Below are 20,323 nucleotides of genomic sequence, written 5' to 3'. Positions count from 1 at the left end.
GCATGCACTGCCTGCTGACCCCAGAGCAATGGTTAGAGGCATACAGACTTACAGCAAAGCTTCTTAAAATATACCTTCTCTCTCTTGAGGGCTCAAACATCAGTGCTTCCAGTCCTGAGGACTGAGGAGTGGCCCCTTCCCTTCTACTACTAAGCACATCAGTGTCTATATAGACTCTCAGAGTTCTGCCTCTAAGATCTCCATCTGTGAAATGTTCCTCTCTGACTGAAATATCCTATTTCACCCCTCCAATTCCTCACTATTAACTTTCTTTGTCCTTATCAAGTCCCTGTGATCCTTTAGTTCTTCTCTATTTTCAAAACCATCAACATACTTTTGGCTTTGCTTCCCTTCCTACCTCACTAGCATTTCAGATCCCTGTTCCAAAGAGAATTGCCCAGATCACAAGGCCTTACTTTATCCTCTGGTCCCAACTGAAGGGTCATATCAGAATAATATTCTGATATGAATACCATTATATTCATAATGATTACATCTTCTCTGATCACATCATCAGCATCCTCTGCTGTCTTTTAAATTTCCACTCTGTAAATAATGAGTCAACAGTTTTGTTATGCCCTAGTTCATTCTATACTTTCTCTTCTTCATAAATCCATCTATGTCCAGATTTTGAACTATCCCTTTAAAGTACTGATATAAACAACCCTAACATCCCTGTAAACACTCAAACCTATGCTATCTGTCTGACAGACTGCAACACAATGTCTTATTAACTCATTTTCAATATATCCAAAACCAATTTCACCATCATTAACTCCTCATTCCTCAAAGAAAATTTACTCCTTTTTTTTGGACTTCTCTGTTTCTAATACCACCAAATCACTTAGCATTTGAGATCATCTTAAAGCAAAGTACTCTTTTCTCTACAATTCAGTAAACTTTCAATTGTGTACAAACTGTTGGGAAAATAATTAGATTTTCATCAAAAGGATATGACATAGCCATTTTCATTCAACTCTTTGTATTTATGGTACAATAATTTGGTACATGATTTTTACTCCACAAGTGGTTTGAACTCTGGAACCAACCCCTAACACATATGTCCAATTTTGCCACCTACCAACTAAATCAAAATAATCCCATTTTTCCACTACATCTAGAGGATACCTGAATCAGGAGTAAGCATGAGAGACCAGGCAGTTAGATTGTGGCTACAATTGTGAAAGACTGTTGCAGACTATGCCCAAACCTTAGTTTTGATCTGATAAGTGAGAATTACATCTCTCCCCTGGGTTGTTGTGAGAATTACATCATATGCCTAGAACAGTACCTAGCACATAACAGGTGCTCAAAAAATGGTGCCCCTGTTATTACTGGTGTCACCTTTAAGTCAAGAGCAATTTGGCCACATGGGTAACCATTCTGTTTCTTCAGGGGACTGCTAATAACACATCTTTATTTTAAATCAATCTATGTCTTAAATTTTAGAACAATTCTAATTTTTATCTATTCCACTGCTCTTTTAAACTAGTCAAATATTTCAAAAGTTCCAACATTCTAAATATTTTAAAAGAACAAATACAATGAATACAAAACATTTACAGATATGGTAGTTATCCAACTATATCAATAGCTATTTTAAACATGAATGATTCAAACACACCAATTAAAAGAGAATATCAGAATACACTAAGAATAATAAACAAGAAAAAAGACTCAACCAAATGTTGTCTACAAGAAACTCACTTTAAATATAAAGACACAGAATTTCAGACAATGCAGACTTCTAAGCAGGGGAGTATCTCAAGGATAAAGAAAGGCATTATATAATGATAAGGGTATAAATTCTCTAAGAAGACATAACAATCCTTAATGTATTGGATTGGCCAAAAGTTTCGTTCAGTTTTTCCTATAAGACAGCCCTAGTGGCTGGTTAGTTGTCTTTAACTTCATTCAAAATAATTTGTTAGCTTATAATTTGACAGTTAGCTGTCATATCAGCATGCATTTAAAAAAAATTATCAAAAGAGGTGAATTTTTGTGTAGCCATTTTAATATTGAATATGGAAGAAAAAAGCAAGCTTCTCAGCATATTATGTTTTATTATTTCAGTCAGTTCAGTTTAGTCGCTCAGTTGTGTCCGACTCTTTGTGACCCCATGGACTCCCTTGTCCATCGCCAACTCCCGGAGTTTACTCAAACTCATGTCCATTGAGTTGATGATGCCATCCAACCATCTCATCCTCTGTCGTCCCCTTCTCCTTCTGCCTTCAATCTTTCCCAGAATCAGGGTCTTTTCAAATGAGTCACTTCTTCGCATCAGGTGGCCAAAGTACTGGAGCTTCAGCATCAGTCCTTCCAATGAAAATTCAGGACTGATTTCCTTTAGGATTATTATTTCAAGAAAGGTAAAATGAAACTTAAATGGAAAAAATATTTTCACAGTGCATGGGGAAGGTGCTGTGACTGATCAAATGTGTCAAAAGTGATCTACGAAGTTGGTGCTGAGGATCTCTCCCTGGACAATGCTCCACAGTCAGGTAGACCAGTTGAAGTTAACGATCAAACCAAGACATTAACTGAAAACAGTCAACATTATACCATGAAGGAGAAAGCCAACATACTCAAAATATCTGGATCAAGCACTAAAAATCATTAGCATCAGCTTGGTTATGTTATTATTTGATGTTTGGGTTCCACATAAGTGAAAAAAAATACTGACAAGTAGTTCCACATTTCTACTTAAATGTAAAAAAAAAATTTGATTTTAAAAACAAATTGTGACAGATGATGAAAAGTGAACACTGGACAATAATGTGTGATGGGAGAGATCGTGTAGCAAGCGAAATGAACCATGACCAATCACACCAAAGGCTAGTCTTCATCCAAAGAAGGTGCTGTTTTGTTGTGTATATGGTGGGATTGGAAAGGAGTCCTCTACTATGAGCTCTTTCTGAAAACCAAATGATTAATTCCAACAAGTAATGCTCCTAGTCAGACCAATTGAAAGCAGCAGCTGATGAAAAGCATCCAGAATTATTCAACAGAAAATACATTATATTCCATTAGGATAATGAAAGACTGCATGTTTCTTTGATGACCAGGCAAAAACTGTTAACAGTTTGACTGAAGTTCTGATTCCTCTGCCATATTCACCAGACATCACACCTTCAGATGTCCATTTTGGTCTTTACGAAATTCTCTTGAGAGAAAAAATTTCAATTGCCTGAAAGACTGTAAAAGGCAGCTGGAACAGTTCTTTGCTCAAAAAGATAAAAAAGTTTTGGGAAGATGGAATTATGAAGTTGCCTGGAAAATGGCAGAAGGTAGTGGAACAAAATGGTGAAAATGTTGTTCAATAAAGTTACTGGTGAAAATGGAAAACGTGTCTTCCATTTTTACTTAAAAAACCAAAGGAATTTTCTAGCCAATCAATATATATCTAACAACAGAGTACCAAAATATGTGAGGCAAAATTTGATAGAACTTCAAGGAGAAATAGATGAATTCACTATTACAGAGACTTGAACACCTCTCTATCAGTAATTGACAGATCCAACAGGCAGAAAATTCACAAGGATAGGGTTGAACTGAGCAGATTCATCAGTCAACTGGATGTAACTGACATTTACATAGTACTTCACCCAACAACACAGAACACAGATTCTTCTCAAGCTCACACAGACCATTCACCAAGACAGACCATATCCTGGTCGGTAAAACACCCTCCCTCTCCCTCAAAGAACAAAAATCATACAACACATACACTCAGACTACAATGGAATTACACTGGAAAGTAATACCATAAAGACAGCTGGAAAATCCCCAAATATTTTAACATCACACTTCTAAATAACATATGGGTCAAAGAAGTCTTAAGATAAATTTTTGAGTATTTTGAAGTAAATGAAAATGAAAATATCACTTGTCAAAATGTGTGGGATCTATCGCAAGCAAGGTTTAAAGGGAAATTTACAGCACTGAATGTACATATTAGGAAAGAAGATCTAAAATCAATAAGCTCAGCTTCCACTCTAGGAAACTAGAAAAAGCAGTATAAGTCTAAATTAATCAGAAGAATTAAAAAAAAAAAAAAAAAACACACAGAGCAGAAATCAATGAAATTGAGAAAGGAAAATCAACAGAGAAAAACCAATGAAACCAAAAGAGTGTTCTTTGAAAATGTCTTCTAGCCATGTATTATGATATGTCACACACAGCTTCTGTTTTGGCTTTTAAAATAAATGTGTGCTAGTCTTCAACTAAAATATAAAATGCTTCTCCCATTCCTCCCATTTTGCTTAACCTTTCTAAAATTCTCCAGCTTTATCTGGAGATAAAGCACATTTATGTTACAAAAATTTATCAAAACAAAAAACCCAGATACAATGCAACATATGTCTCATCAAGGAGTGGAAAACAAAAAAGCTTACTTTTGTAGTCTAACAGGAAAACATAACAGACTTCATATTTTTCAGTAAAAGAATCAAATAAGTTAATCCACTTCCTGACACACAAGGCTTTTCCTTTTTTTTTTTTAATGAGTTAATCGTTACAGAAAGATTAACTTATTAGAGTAGACCTGAGTAACTTACTTAAGAGAAAATAATGTCAGGAAGCTGTCCCATTGACAAACAAACAAAATAAAGCACTGCTGCCATCATCCAACAGATGTCATCACACTCAACACCCACGTCCTTAGAATCCCTTTAGAATCACGAATTTAAGGAGTGGTGGCTTGACAGCATAGGGCAATAGGAAAAAATGGGACTTTGAAATCTCTGTTCAAGTTCCACCTCTACCATTTTTACTAGCATTGTGACCTTGTACCAATTACTAAATCCATGAGAGGATTCAACTGGTTGATTGCCAGGTACCAAAAATATCATTCCAACCAGTTTATGTAAAAAGCACGACTTATTACAGAGATATTATGGTGCCTTTTGTAACCCAATCTCAGGACCATGGACAAAGACACTTGAACACAGCCAGGACTCTGTGTATTTGCTTCTTATTCTTTCTTCAAGATGCCCCTACTTAAATACTTCACCTGGCAAGAAACAAAGCCAGTAACAGTTTCTCAGTTCTGTGTCTTACAGCTTCAGCAACTGAAGAGAAAACAAATTATTCCATTCTCTGGACACCTGGGACCCAGGAAAACCTGAATACCCAGCTCAATGCAGTGTCTGGAACTAAACCAATAAAGTACAAAAATGGGCAGAATTGTGACTGATCTCTTTGACCCCCTCTAAGCCACAGTGATCTTTTTAAAAGTCAGATTTGATTCAGTGATTACCCTTATTAAAATCCTTTATGGCCTTCCCCAATACACTTACAATAAAAATCCATAACTTTCACTGAACCAAAACTTCTGTAGCCTTGCACGATCAGGCTCCTGTTTACCTCCACAACCACCCATCAAGCCACAATCCCTCCTGCTCAGCTTTAACAACTCTGGCCTTTTTTGGTTTCTTGAACCTAATAAGCTCTTTCCCATCTCAAAATCATTTTCCATGTATTCTTCACATTCTCTTCCTTTTTCACATAGCTAATGTCCACCCATCTTTCCTCAAAGTTGTCCCTGATTCTCAAGGTAACTAGGTTGCCTGTTCTTGTCCCTTATAGAACTCATCACAGTCCAATAATAAACATGTTTTTACTTTCTGACTCTTACCATACTATTAACTCCAAAAGAATCAAGACCTCTGTATTACTCTTTATTCTCTGTGTCTAGCACCTAGTTGGCCCCCAACAATTACGTGTTAAATGAATAACTGGTTTAGCATGAGATAATCACCACTAAATTGTCAAAATTTACAATTGTCAATCACCAATACCTTATTTACTACTACGTACTACCCTCAGAAATCAGGGTAGAAGGTAGTAGTAGGCAAGCAGAATTACTACTATCAAGCTACTAAAATGGCTGCTTCAGTAGTAACTTACTGGGGAAAGGGAAGAGAGTGGTTTCCAGAGAACCTGTGCTTCTACTGAGCAGAATAAACTTGTTTAATTCAGTTAACCCTCTTCCTCCATAAAATCTTCATAAGACTATGATATCAAATAAATACGATAATAAATATAACTATCTATACAGTAGCTTGCACATAGAGCAAGCAAGCAATGGTACTTCTTTTCCTCTCAGGAGACCATATTACCTGTTACTCTTAAATATTATTAACCTCCAAATAAGAACTTAATTAAAACCTACAAAATACTCCAGTGTATATGAAAAACAGAGCTGTGTTTCATGACCTCTTTTCTCACAGCATCTTGATCTTACCACCTCCCTAAGAGAATTAGTTACCTGCTCCTCTGTTCCAATTATATCAGCTCAAATATCCATTTAGCTTAAAGAACAAGTGTTAGAAACACAGAAATGAAGCAGAGCAAAGCAAAGCAACCAACCAAAATAACAACAACAAAACTGTTCTGTCCTCAGGGAAGACGATTTTCTCACTCTGCCTCCAACCACACACCACGCATGCATGCATGCTAAGTCGCATCCAACTCCTTGCGACCCTATGGACTGTAGCCCACCAGGCTCCTCTGTCCATGGGATTCTCCAGGCAAGAATACTGGAGTGGACTGCCAAGCCCTCCCCTGGGGATCTTCCTAACCTAGGGATCAAACCCCCATCTCTTAGGTTTCCTGCATTGACAGGCAGTTCTTTACCACCAGTGCCACCTGGGAAGCCCCACACCCACACTCTTGTTCTGCCCAAAGTATCACAGCATCCAAGGTAAGGCTGCCACATTTAGCAAATAAAAATACAGAGTCGTTGTTGTTTTATCACTAAGTCATGTCTAACCCTTTGTAACCCCGTGGACTGTAGCCCAACCAGCTCCTCTGTCCATGGAATTCTCCAGACAAGAATATTGGAGTGGGTTGCCATTTCCTTCTCCAGGGGATTGCCCTGATCCAAGGATTGAACCCACGTCTCCCCACACATTATCTGTCAACTCTATTATCAAGCCGTATGACATCTCTTTACCTTCATATACCGACTCCACAACCTTCATTTCAATATTTTGCCTTCTAAAAAAATTTCTCTGGAGACACACTGGGTATGCTCTTTCTCCAAAGTATAATTAAAGTATACCTTGACTCACATATAGGCTGTCAGTAAAAAACTCTAAAGAGGAAAGCAAAGAAAATCATCTTAATTCTGTTTCTTGGTGGTGCTGGGAGTTTAAAAAAAAAAAGAAAACAAACGCAAACAAAACAGCAGCCATTAACAACTTTAAAAATCTAAAAAGTCTTGCTTCCAAGAATAGGTATATGAGGAAAAGATTAACAGTATAATCTTTTCAGAAGTAGATCCAGAAAGAATAAATTTTCTGACAGAAAGTATATAAGCAGTGACATTAGAAAGGGAAAATGAACTCTCAGAACAAAGGGTTACACTTAGCTTCGAAACACCTTTGAATTTTCTTTGTAACCAAAAGGAACCTCAGAGATCATCTACCTCGACCTTCTCAATTTATAAATGAGAAAACCAAAGACCTTAAGAGGTAAAATTACTTATTCAACGTTACAAAGACGATCCTAGCTCCTTCCAGTTTCTCATACTCTAACCTCTTGCCCAAGATGATATAACGCTGAGGAAGATCTTCTTCATGTCCAATGAGTGTCAGAGGACAAGTTCCTAATAAAACTGTCACATCTAACACAAAAAAATGTATTCCTAGAATTTCAAGGTAGATACTGATTTTCCCACAGAAAGACTGTTATACACAGTATCAAAGGGACTTTCAATATTATTAACATAACTTTACAACTCTCTAATATTATTAGTCTACTCCTATCAGTCAAGTTGATTATGGGTTAAATTTGGTGAGTTGTCTGAAAATCTAACCACCAAGCAATTTGCTTCAGAGAAAGTTCCAAGTTCTAAACCATTTTACAAGTTAAAAATATAATAAATTGTATTGGAAGTTACAAACTACCAATACACAAAGATTCAAAATTATAAACTAAGTGTGACAGACTAAAAACACAAAATTCTTCAAGTGAAGTGAAGCCGCTCAGTCGTGTCCCAACTCTTTGTGACCCCATGGACTGTACCCTACCAGGCTCCTCGGTCCATGGGTTTTTCAGGCAAGAATACTGGAGTGGGTACTTCCTTCTCCAGGGGATGTTCCCGACCCAGGGATTGAACCTAGGTCTTGGATTGAATCTGGGTCTCCCACATTGCAGGCAGATGCTTTACCCTCTAAGCCACCAGGGAAGCAAAAGCTCTACACTAAAGGTCACTTAAAATTAGGTATTTGGGCACATTTACCACAGGATACAATCTATATACATCTTTTTATTAATATTTTACTGGAAAAATGAAGTATGTAAAAAAGAATCATACACACTTCTATACTCATATAATTTAGGAATTTAAAAAAAAAAGCCTTCAGTGTACATTTTCATGAAGTGACCTATAAGAGGTAAGAAGAAATTATCATCTCATAAATGAAAGGTTGGCAATGTATACATTATGCAATCTCTAATGCTAGTTCAAAAAATGTGTGGGTAAAGGAATTATACCTGAATAGGTAAGTGAAGTTCAAAGAACTTCCCAATACATTTTTTTTCTTTTCTCTTGAGATAAAGCTGTATGCTTTCTGAATTGAAAATTTGATATATCTTTTAAAATTTTTCTACATGGTACACTAAATCAATGGATATTCTTCATTCTCTCATTTTATTAGTCCAACAAAAATTAAATCTATACTATTTGCTAAGACTATGCTAGCAATTTCAGTTGTTGTTTAGTCACTCAGTCATGTTCAAATCAACTCTTTGTGACCCCCATGGACTGCAGGCCCCCAGGCTCCTCTGTCCATGGGATTTCCCAGGCAAGAATACTGCAGTGGATTGCCATTTTCTTCTCCAGGGGATCTTCCCGACCCAGGGATCCAGCCCGCATCTCCTGAGTTGGCATCTCCTGAGTTGGCATCTCCTGAGCTTAGAGAAATCTTGAGTTAACTGTATTTATGAAGTAATAATGACAGCTGAATTTCAGTTGGTCATTTAAGGAAACATTAAAAGTGTCATAAAATTAATTCTTAAAAAGGAAACTATACAGTAATAACCTTAAAAATATTTGAATAGTCTTATCATTTATATGAAATTTCACCACAAAGTAATTAAAAGTATTGTTTTGGTAAAAGTAATAATATACTTTAATAGCAGTTTTTGCTATGAAAATTAATTGAATTAACCCTCCAAAAAGGAAATCAAAAGCTACTAGATACTGTAATAATGAAAATCAAGTACTTGGCAATACCTTATTCTGACAATAAAGGGATATGTGTAATTAAATATGGTATTATATTGATACACTCTCTGAACATATATATGGTTATTTACAAACCTGAATAAAGTAGCTCCATATCATACCTTACAAATGATCAATGTATTTTCAATGTATTACAAAGTCAATGTATTACATTACACTACAAACATCAATGTATTACAAATTGAAAATGTATTTTGAATTGTGTCTTCTGCAAGTTTTTCAATGAAAAAGGTCTAAATGTTTTCCGGAGATTTTCTTTTTCACAAACTTTATTCAATACTCTACTTTTTATTACCAAATCATGTAACTTTTCATCAATATTAACTAAACCTATACTGAAAACTACATATATGTATTAACTATTACTTTTTAAATTTGCAATTATTAAAAATATGATGGATGAGAAACATTCAATTTAGAGCCATGTTTCAAAGCAAAATTCAATGTAAATCAGCCATTCTAACATGCCACAGAAAATCCTAATGACATTTTTCACTGTATTTTACACTGAAATATTTTCACCATTCACCAGCTAAAATATGTGAATAAGTATTTTAAAATATTTAAAAGCATCATGAAAACATATTTACTTAATTTATGCATACCAGCTGGTGGCATAAATGGACTTTTTCATTTACATATAAGGAAACCAAGGCAAGGTGTCCATTTTATAAACTGCATGGTCATTTCCTAACAAGCAACTGATTCTACATCATCAAGTTATACGTGGGCCACTTCCAAGTGCCATAAAACAATTACTGTACCTTAAAACAACTGCCTCTGCAATGCCTATGTGCAAATTCGTTTTACCAAGAGGGTTATGCCAACAATCTAAAACAAGAAAAGCTAGAAAGGGAGGATTACAAAAAAGAAAAATAAAACACTTATTTTTGGTAGCGAATCATTTATTTTTAAATAATGAGATGTAAACAGTTTTTAGCATAATAATCAAATAACCAACAGTTGTTTCTTCCGTTTCTAAAAAATATTTTATCTTTCAGGTAGATCATGCAAAATTGTAGCCTACCCATCCTTGCAGACAGAAGTTAAAAAAAATGAGAAGAAATCCTCTGACAAGTAATTAAATACATGACATTGCAAAGGGAGAATAAAAAGTAAAATTAGATAAATTTAGGAAATGTATCGTTATTTCAGTTAAAACCCCATCTTAAATACTAAATGCTTCCTTTCATTCAACCGAAGCCTAGGATTAGCAATCAAATATTCCATTACTGAAAAACAAAGATATACAAAACTTTCCTTATTCAAAACTTGAGAAATTTGGTACCAAATATTGGACAGTAAAGAAAAACACTTTTCCTAACAGAAACTTAGAGCATAAGGGGGAAAAAAAACAGTTCCTGAGAGTTCGAAAGACAAACTGTGTCCGTAACTATGATATAGTGCTATCAACAATTAGGAAAATGAAAGTTATCTCCTATACAAATTAAAGAACATTAGATGGGTTGCATAACCAATAAACCAATACATCAATTCCTGGACAGAAACAAGACTTAGCTAACACGTGGATATAACACCAAAAAAAAAAAAAAAATTAAAATATAAACCTAGGCACACTTTGCATAGAAAACGAGAGAATCAAACTGAATCGTGTTCAAGTATCTAGTCTAGTTGGGGATTCTTTAATAAATCGGCTATAAGATAGGTTGTGAATGCTCAGGTCAGATGTGCTTTCTTTTTGCCATTATTCCAGTTCATCATCCGCAAGTGCAACAGAAGGCGTCAGGGTACCGAAGCTAGGGGGCATGCTATAGCAAGGGGAAAAGAAAAATGGGAAAAGGTGCAATGGATGCTGCAGAGTTGAATAATTATCCGGGTGGCACAATGGGCGAGTCCCGCCGACGTCGGAGCTGGGTGAGCAGCTCCCTAACTCTGCCCAAGGCCCCCCTCTCCCCAGAGGAGGCGTCGGAGACGACAGCCCGCTTCGCATCCTCTTCCAGCGAAGAAAGGGATCCCCGCACTCGCTTTACCGTTATGTTGTGTCTTTAGAGACACAGACTCGCGGCTCAAACACGCAAACGCACCAGCTGGCTTTACGGAGCCTCGGGCACGTAGCTCGAGCCTGGCTTCTCCAGCACCCGGTGCCGCAGGCTCCCCGGGAGCGAGCAGGCACAGAGGCGGGTCGCGGGGGCAGGGGCGCTCAGGCGGTGGCACCTCAGGTGAGACCCGCAGTCTCCCCGCCTAGAGCAGCCTCGAGGCGGTCCCCGCAACCGAGAACCAGGCGCGCCCTCCGGCCGCCGGGTCCCTAGGTCCACAGCTCCGCTGGCGGGTGGGCGGCCGGAGCTCTGGAAACCCGCGAATGGGGGTGGGGGCCGTCGCGGGGGAGGCGCGCCCATCCCCACAACCTTTGGCTGGCTAGCGCTCCAAGCGCACCTCTCTCGGTTCTTGGCCAGTGGGGGAGAGTTCCTCTCCCGGTACCCTGACCCCCTGATAAACAATTCCTCAGAGACTCGCGCTCACCGAGAAATCTTGAGGGGCTCTTGCCTTACCCCTTCTTCATGCTTCGGCGGCGGCTGCCTGTCCCCCTCAGCTCCCGGGACTCCACCTAGAGCCTCCAGGAGCGTCAGTCTCCCGGGTGGAACCCGCTGTGGGCAGTGGTCGAGGAACCGGGCCACGGGGAACGCCGCCTGCGACGTCCGCCAGTCACCGGACCCACCGTGTGCTCGACGCGCGAGCGAACAACACCGTGAGTCGCCGCCGCCGCCGCCCCCCACCCGCCCCCTCCTCGTTCGCGACGCTCCACAACCGGACGCGGAGACCCGCGCCTGAAGCAGGGGGGGAACCGCTGGACTCTCGCCACCTAATCCCCCATCTTTCCCACCAGGAGCTATTCCCCGTCAGTCAACGTCTTCCCACTTAAGATTCTCACTTTCCTCTTCAGCTCTCAGTGCCCAGGTGCAGCTGTGGTGGGAAACTCAGCCCCCACCCACTCACCCATCAGTGGGGATGATTATCGCTCTTCCCCCCCCTTTCCTGAGGCTTATATGGTATTGCCCAATCCTCAGTTTGGGGGAGGGGGACGGTGAGAACAGTGCTTGGCCGGGGAATGAGGGAAGATGATAGCCAATTGAATGAACCAACCATTCAGGGGCGGGGTCAAAGAGGGGCCTGCTTGCCCCGCCCCGCCCCTCGCTCCAAACTACAATCCCCATGGTGCTTCTTCGGCTTCCCGCCGCGCTGCACGCCGGGAGTGTAGCACTTGGCGGCCTCAAGGTATTTCGGAACTCGTAGTCTTTAATCTAGTCACATAGGTCCCGAAAGTTGTAAGCTGTTATAATAGTCTCTGTTTCCCTAGGTAGATATTTCCAAATCTCGAGTTCCACTGCACTTATTCTAATACTAGTTTATCGACTGTGTTGATTGTTTTAAAATATAAATGGTTTCTTAGGAGAGGAACTAAATAATGTCTATTACTGCAATCTGTCAGGACCTAAAGCTGCTCCTTCTTCCGCCAGGGCCTGGTCTTCACAGATTGTCTGTTGCCGTCATGTCGGCTGCGATTGCAGCTCTCGCTGCTTCTTATGGTTCGGGTTCAGGGTCCGAATCGGACTCGGACAGTGAGGGTGGGCGGTGTTCCTTGCCAGCCGCGGATTCCCTCATGCACTTAACTAAATCGTCTTCGGATAAGCCCTCTCTGGCAGTGGCAGTGGACTCCGCTCCGGAGGTGGCAGTTAAGGTAAGCGCTTTGGCCACTGGTGCGCTGCGGGGATTGTCCGTTTCTCCTCCAAAATCCGACAGTCACTTGTTAGAACCGCGGTTACCTGTTCCTCGGTCCTGACAGCTGAGTGGCTATCGCTTGGATTCCACTCCCTCTGTAGGTCTTTCTCGGGAGAAGCTGGGAATTGGAAGTTCGAAACAGTCCTCCACTCCCTGCTCTTGGCTCCCGTAGTCGGGAAGAGGGGGTGAAATTTGAATTTCTGGATTAGGATGTGCCCTGGTTAGAGTAGGTGTAACAACATGTTGCTGCTGCTGCTGCTAAGTCGCTTCAGTCGTGTCCGACTCTGTGCCACCCCAGAGACGGCAGCCCACCAGGCTCCCCCGTCCCTGGGATTCTCCAGGCAAGAACACTGGAGTGGGTTGCCATTTCCTTCTCCAATGCGTGAAAAGTGAAAGTGAAGTCGCTCAGTCGTGTCCGACTCCTAGCGACCCCATAGACTGCAGCCCACCAGGCTCCTCCGTCCATGGGATTTTCCAGGCAAGAGTACTGGAGTGGGGTGCCATTGCCTTCTCCAGGTGTAACAACATAAACAAACCTAAATCAGAACTTCCCAGAGTAGAGTATGTGCCCTCGCTTTAAATGAGCAGCGGCCTGGCTTTGTTTTGTTTTTGAAGTCAGAACTAGAATCTGATCCCGGCTCCACCACTTGTTTGAACTTGGGCAAGTTAGACAGCCTCCTCAGTCTCCTCACCTGAGACTGTACAATGGAGGTATAATTTTTAAAGCACCTACATACATAAGAGGATTATTGTGACTAAATAAAGCTTGGTGTCTAATAAAAGTGCATATATAAGGCAAGGCAGTGAGAAAAGACCTTGAATTTAAGAAATAGTGTGCATGTTCCCAACTGAGGAAGGTGATAGAGGGAGAAATTGGGTTATATAGTTCCTTTAACAAGTGTTTATTGAACACATGTTACTTCCCAGAAACTGTTCTAAGAGCTGAAGACACAGAGGCCAATAAGCCAGACATCTTTGATACCTTGATGTGTTAGTTTTCGTGGAAAAGGCAGCCAGTAAAATGTGAACAAATGAAGTGGTTACAGAGTGAAGGAGAAAAACAGAACTCCATGAAATAGAGTTCTGTAATAGAGAATAAGGTAGGAGCCTGACTTCTCTAGATTGTTTAGGGAAGTCTTCTTGAAAAAGTGGCTTTGAGGAATAGGAAACAGCCAGCCAAGTGGCAGAGAAGGCAATGGTACCCCACTCCCGTACTCTTGCCTGGAAAATCCCATGGACGGAGGAGCCTGGAAGGCTGCAGTCCATGGGGTCGCTGAGGGTCAGACAGGATTGAGCTACTTCACTTTCACTTTTCACTTTCATGCATTGGAGAAGGAAATGGCAACCCACTCCAGTGTTCTTGCCTGGAGAATTCCAGGGATGGCGGAGCCTGGTGGGCTGCTGTCTATGGGGTTACACAGAGTCAGACACGACTGAAGTGACTTAGCAGCAGCAGCAGCCAAGTGCACAATAAGGCAAGTGTTTCCCAGCAAAAGGAGGTAGCAAACCTTGAGATGACAACGAGATGAATGTCTTTGAAGAACTGAGGAAACGTGTCTGTGTCTGGAGCTGGAGGAGAGTATCTACCAGTTGGTAGTACTGGTCCAGTAGAGCCTAATGGGGGTGGATCAGGAGCTCAGGATGTGGTGAGAGGAGGCAGTGTGCGAAAACTTCTTTCTAATTATGATGTTCCCAAGGCAGGTGCTATAACTTAAGTCTCTTACAGGTTTTTAGTGAGCTATTTGTGGATTTTACTTTTTAAAGAGACATCAAGTATGAAAGAATACTTAGAATCCTTCTATTTTTATAACAAAACAAACACTTCAAACTTACAGTCCTCCAGCAGCCTCCTGAGTCTTCATTCTTTTCGCAACTCAGCTTTTTGGAGCTCTCCCACTTTATCTCACTTTCTCCTCAACTCAATGCAGCCTTGCCCTAGCCTCTTGGGAAACTTACTCTCTCTGAGTAATGTCACTGGGCTTCCAGTTGTCAAGTTCTGTTGTCTTGATTATGTGCATCAAGTGACAGTATTAAATAGTTCTTGGAAACTTTCTCTCCCTCTGGCTTCCATGGGTCTATCCTCAGCCTTCTCTTTCCTGTTCTTTTGCCCTCCCTGTCAATATTGATGTTTCCTGAGACTCTTAGTCTGTTTTGCATCCCTCATACTCTCCAGGCCTTCAACCTGCAGTACTTCTGATGACTCACAGGTGAATACTGAAATGGTTCGCACAGACTCTGGTATCAAGACTGCCAGAATTCAAATAACCTCCATGAGTTACCCGAATTGTGACCTTGGATAAATTATTTAAGTGTTCCATGTCTAACTTTTTTCTCATCTGTAAAGTAGGAGATAACATTAGTAATTATCTCATAAATCATGTGCCAGGCACACTATCTTTATCCATTCTAAACTCCTTGCTAGCTTCAGAACTATTAACCTCTCTCCCAGGATGGCTCTCAGTCACCTCCAATCCAATGTGTTAAAATATAAGCATTTTCTATGCCTCAGGATCTGCTTTACCTGTTTTTCCCATTTGAATTAATGATTCTATAACCTACATATTAGAACAGAGGGGTCTTCCTTTTCCTTCTTCCTCAGCCCCTGAAGCTCATCAATCAAGTGGTTCTAACATGTCTGTTTCATTAATGTCTCTCAAATCAATTTCTACTTCTCTATTTTTACTGATGCAGCCTACTTTATATCTTCCTCACTTCTCTCAAGTGTCATTCTTGACTTTTCTTTCTCTCTGAATTCCCACTATTGGGTAATAGGTCCTGGTAATGAATAGGAACCATTACTCAATAGTGCCTATGTTATTTATCACATCTCTTTTTCCTTTTCTGCTACCACTGTTCAGATTCTTATAATTTTATAATTTTTCTTCAAGACAATTATAATAACTTTCTAACTGGACTTTCTACTTCCTTCTTTCTTGTCTCCCAGCTCCATATCCCGAGTTTCCCTTCACAATGCACTCAGAATGAGTTTCTAAATTCCAGTGTTATCATATCACTTCCTTGCCAAAGACACTCTATTGCCTGCCCAGTAATTTCTAAGTTCCTTATGTATTAATAACATATGAGGCCTGCCATTCTCCCATGATGACCTCTCCACAAAGCCCTCAAAGCCTATTTTCTTTTATCCCCCTCAAGATTTTGCTCACACTAGCTTCTGTGCCTTCTTGCCTGGAGAATCCCAGGGATGGGAGCCTGGTGGGCTGCCGTCTCTGGGGTCGCACAGAGTCGGACACAACTGAAGTGACTTAGCAGCAGCAGCAGCCTCTGTGCCTGGAAATCCCTTGCCTCATGCCTCCCTTCTTTCCCACCCTCCAAAACTCTGCTGTTGTTCAGTCTCAGCACATGTTTCCTCCTCCGTCTACCTCAACCCCCTTCCCACACTTCAGTTGTATATACAGCATTTGCCACATTGCTGTGATTTGTTAAATTTTTTTTTTCCTCTGGACCAGACCCTAGAGACCTGAGGTTGTTGTGTATATTTGTTTTCATGTTTTCAATGCCTCATATACAAAATTACGAGAGAGAGATAAGGTGAGTAAAGGAGTGAAAGAATAAGTGGAAAACAAAGTCTTGAAAAAGTACGAACATTGAGATTCAATGTATACCGAACGGGTGGGAGTGTGGGGACATCTGTAGAACTCAGTTCAATCACTTCATGTTACAAGTAAAATAATCCAGGAGAAAAGATTGAATAAAGTATCAGAGGTCCATCAGAGATAGGGCTGGGGCTAAACGGCCCCAGTGCTCTAGTTGTCTGAGAGTAAGGGATATTGATGATCACTTGTTTGTTAATAAGCTTTATTTAAAAAAGCTTATACCTAGTAAATTTAATGGTGGAAAAATATCCAGGGGAAAGATGTGACGCATACAAATACATTCATCTGTAATTGTCAAGTTGTGACTAATGGTAAACATTTTGGCAAAGTATGAACTTATGCAATGTTTTTTAATCCATATCACTGAACACTAATGAGAGTTCATATATCTTATTAGTGTTTTTATTTTTGAAGTTACTATTGGGTTGTCTTTTCCTTCTAATGTGTAGGAGATCTTTATATATTCTGGATATTATCCTGTGTTAATTATGTATGTTGCAAATTTTTGTCTTGTTATGGAGAAATAATAAGCCACAGATTTTCCTTGTTGGATAAATTCTTTTACCAAAGCCATAAAAATATGCTCCTATTTTGTCTTTCGAAAGCACTATATTTTTGCTTTTACATTTAAGCCATAAATCCACGGAATTAAGTTTTGTGTATGGTATGAATATTTTTAATAATATGGCTTTGATCTTTGTAGGTTGTTCTACCCCCTCACCTCTATCCATTTTTTGTTATTCAAGAATGTCTTGGCTTTTCTTGTCCCCTGTAATTCTACATATGGTTTATAATTAACTTGTAAGTTCTGCTAACATCCAAGTGGGATATTGTTTGAGATTGAATTGAATGATAGATCAGTTTGAAGACAGTGTTCTATCTATTCATTCATTTAGGTCTTCTTTAGATTTTTAATTTCTTTGAAAGTGTATAATTTCCTGCATCAATATCTTGAACAGTTTTGTTGCAGAGATTTCTGTGTGTGTGCTCAGTCACTCAGTGGTGTCCAACTCTTGGTGACCCCGTGGACTGTAGCCCATCAGGCTCCTCTGTGGAACAGTGGGTTGCTGTTTCCTACTCCAGGGGATCTTCCTGACCCAGGGATTGAACCTGTACTGCATGCATCTCTTGCATTGGCAGGTGGATTCTTTACCACTGCACTACCTAGGAATCCCCACAGACATTTCTAGGTGCATCTTAGTTTTATGCTAGTATAATAATAAATTGTGGAGGTTTTTTTTTTCCATTATTTAATTTTTTGACTTACTACTTTCATAATGGTATATCAGGCAAATTCCAAGCAAAAGAAAATGGTATTGGTTGTATTAGGGTCAATAAAATAGACTTAAAATGGAAAAAGGATCACTTCATAATGATTCAAGGCTGAATTCACAAAGGGGTATATAACAATTTTAAATTTATGTGCATCTAATGGTAGCACTAGTGAAGAACCCGCCTACCAATGCAGGAAACATAAGAGATGTGTTCGATTCCTGGGTTGGGAAGATCCCCTGGAGGAGGGCATGGCAACCCACTCCAGTATTTTTGCCTGGAGAATCCCATGGACAGAGGGGCCTGGCAGTCTACAGTCCATAGGGTCTCAAAGAGTCAAACATGACTGAAGCAATTTAGCACACAATAATGTAGAAAGCTCAAAATATTAAAGCAAAAATTTTTATAACTATGAGAGAAATTGACAAGTTTACAATTATAGCAGAAGATTTTAATATACCTCTTTCAATAATTGATAGGATAAGCAAAACAAAATCAGTAATGATATAGAAAATTCAAACAACAAAATTAGGAAACTGTATCTAAAGGGTATAAAGGACATAGCATCCAATGTAGAAAATTGTTTTAAGCACTAATAAAACATTTTTTAAAAACTGACCATATACTAGGCCGAGGATTGGTTAAGGGCCAGATAGTAAATATTTTGGGCTTTGCTGGCCACTGAGCTTCCCTGTTGGTTCAGATGTTAAAGAACTCGTCTGTGATTCAGGAGACTTAGGTTCAGTCCTTGGGTCGGGAAGATCCCCTGGAAAAGGGAATGGCTTCCCACTCCAGTATTCTTGCCTGGAGAATTCCAGGTGGGCTTGGCGAATTCCAGCCTGGTGGGCTGTAGTCCATGGGGTCGCAAAGAGTTGGACACAACTGAATGACTCGCATATAACATGCTAGCCACATACAGTCTTTGTCACATCTTACTGTCTTTCCATCTTTCTTTTTTAAAACAACCCTTTAAAATGTAAGTATCTTACATTTACTTAGCTTGTTGATACAGAAACAGACTGTGGGCTAGACTTGGCCCAATAATTGTAGTTTGCTGCCCCATGTACTAGGCCATAAAATAAATCTCAGTACATTTTAAATCATAATCACATTCTCTGACCACAATGCATCTAAGCTAATCAGACACAAAAAGATAACTACAAAACCCCCAGATTTGAAAATTATGAAATTGCACTTGTAACCCTGGGCCAAATTTTTTAGAAATAGAAAACATTTTATCTTTTATTATAGTCTTTTTCCTCTGTATTTTTTTAAGGGCAAAACTCAAAAGGTATCTTCATATGAATTTCTGTTATTTTATTTCAGCCATTTAAGCTCCCATTTTAGAAGTCTAGTCATTTTCACTTTCTGGGGACAAAAACCTATAACATTGATAGTCTGTAACAATGGTTAATATTTATGTCCTGCTTTATAGTTTACAAAGTGCTTTTGCATCCATTTTCTTATTTGTATAACAGCTAAGAAATGTGAAAAAGACTAAAATGTAGATAATATTTAACTTTATTCTCAAATTACTTTGAATCAAGAAAAGATAACCTGTTTAAACTTATTTGACCCATAGGGTGCCCTTCACTTACTGCACTTTAATTTTCATGGCTAATTGAAGCTGAATAGAAATCCTTTGTAATTCTCTGCTAATTTCAATTGCATGCCTAATTGTTACTGAACTCCTCGTGGGTATTAAAACAAGGTTGTGATGTTGTCCAAGTTTTTCTAATTAAATGTAAAATTAATAACTCTTCAGTTTCTGAAGAGTTGTTCAGTTTGTTCTGTAATTTTATTAGCAGGAACCAGAGACTGGGACCTATTTATATTTTTTATTAGTTGCCACTGTTGCTTCTTAAAAGTAGTTCTTTTTAAATTGTATTTTGTGTTTAAAACTTGATGTCTCATGGTACTCTGTTTAAAGTAATTCAAATTTAGAATATTTAAAATACCCTTAAACAGAAAGATCTGGTAAATCATATTATAAAGTGGTTCTAGCAACTGTTTTCTAAAAAAACCCACTGGGGAGGTATGAATGTGGCTGAGCCTCTTGTTCTTTTAAGCAGTTTATCAGTATAAGTTGAATGTTAAGAAAGAAAATAATTTAATTTCATTTTTATGCAGCTTAACTTTATGGTATTGTGTTTTGATGCTAAGCCCTATGTACTGTCTATAGTCAATGAAGATTTGGTATGCTTTCTGGGGTAACGTATATGTATCACGTAAGTAGGTGGCCCAGCTTCGGAGCGCCCTTCCCTTGTAGTGTTAACACCCTTCCCTGCCTCAGAAGCTGAAAACCCAGATTCTCATTCTCCCAGCTCCCTGTTGGCTAAGGCTTAGGGCTGTGATTTGGGCTGGGACAGACAGATGCACCCACCTAAATTCTAATCTAAAACTAATCCACGAGGAAGCAAAGAAAGAACATTTTACATGGCAACCA

At 39.4% G+C, this 20,323-nt stretch overlaps 2 protein-coding genes across 8 annotated transcripts in view; one reads left to right on the top strand and one right to left on the bottom strand.

Annotated features, from left to right (window-relative positions):
* WASF1 (WASP family member 1) overlaps positions 1-12,301 on the bottom strand; it is a 70,096-nt gene extending 57,795 nt beyond the window's left edge. For 4 of the 6 annotated variants that reach the window (XM_086317356.1, XM_086317359.1, XM_086317360.1 and 1 more), the window contains exon 1: positions 11,735-11,871. The gene's annotated coding sequence lies outside the window, so the exon portion shown is untranslated. Of the gene's footprint in view, positions 1-11,734; positions 11,987-12,208 lie in introns of those variants that run through there. The other 2 variants (XM_086317358.1, XM_086317357.1) reach the window with 2 other exon arrangements.
* The window catches only part of CDC40 (cell division cycle 40), a 48,219-nt gene continuing 40,173 nt past the window's right edge, over positions 12,278-20,323 (top strand). Inside the window, exons 1-2 of one of the 2 annotated variants that reach the window (XM_086317353.1) lie at positions 12,278-12,487; positions 12,730-12,950. In XM_086317353.1, the coding sequence (XP_086173479.1) occupies positions 12,346-12,487; positions 12,730-12,950 (363 nt within the window). In that variant the 5' untranslated portion in view covers positions 12,278-12,345. Of the gene's footprint in view, positions 12,488-12,729; positions 12,951-20,323 lie in introns of those variants that run through there. The other variant, XM_086317355.1, reaches the window with a different exon arrangement.

This window comes from Bos grunniens, chromosome 9 (assembly GCF_055505025.1).
Source record: "Bos grunniens cultivar Pamir isolate PY7600 chromosome 9, Bosgru_T2T1.0, whole genome shotgun sequence".
Lineage (NCBI taxonomy): Eukaryota > Metazoa > Chordata > Mammalia > Artiodactyla > Bovidae > Bos > Bos grunniens.
The sequence above is the reverse complement of the archived record's forward strand: the minus strand, read 5'-3'. Positions and strand labels throughout refer to the sequence as shown.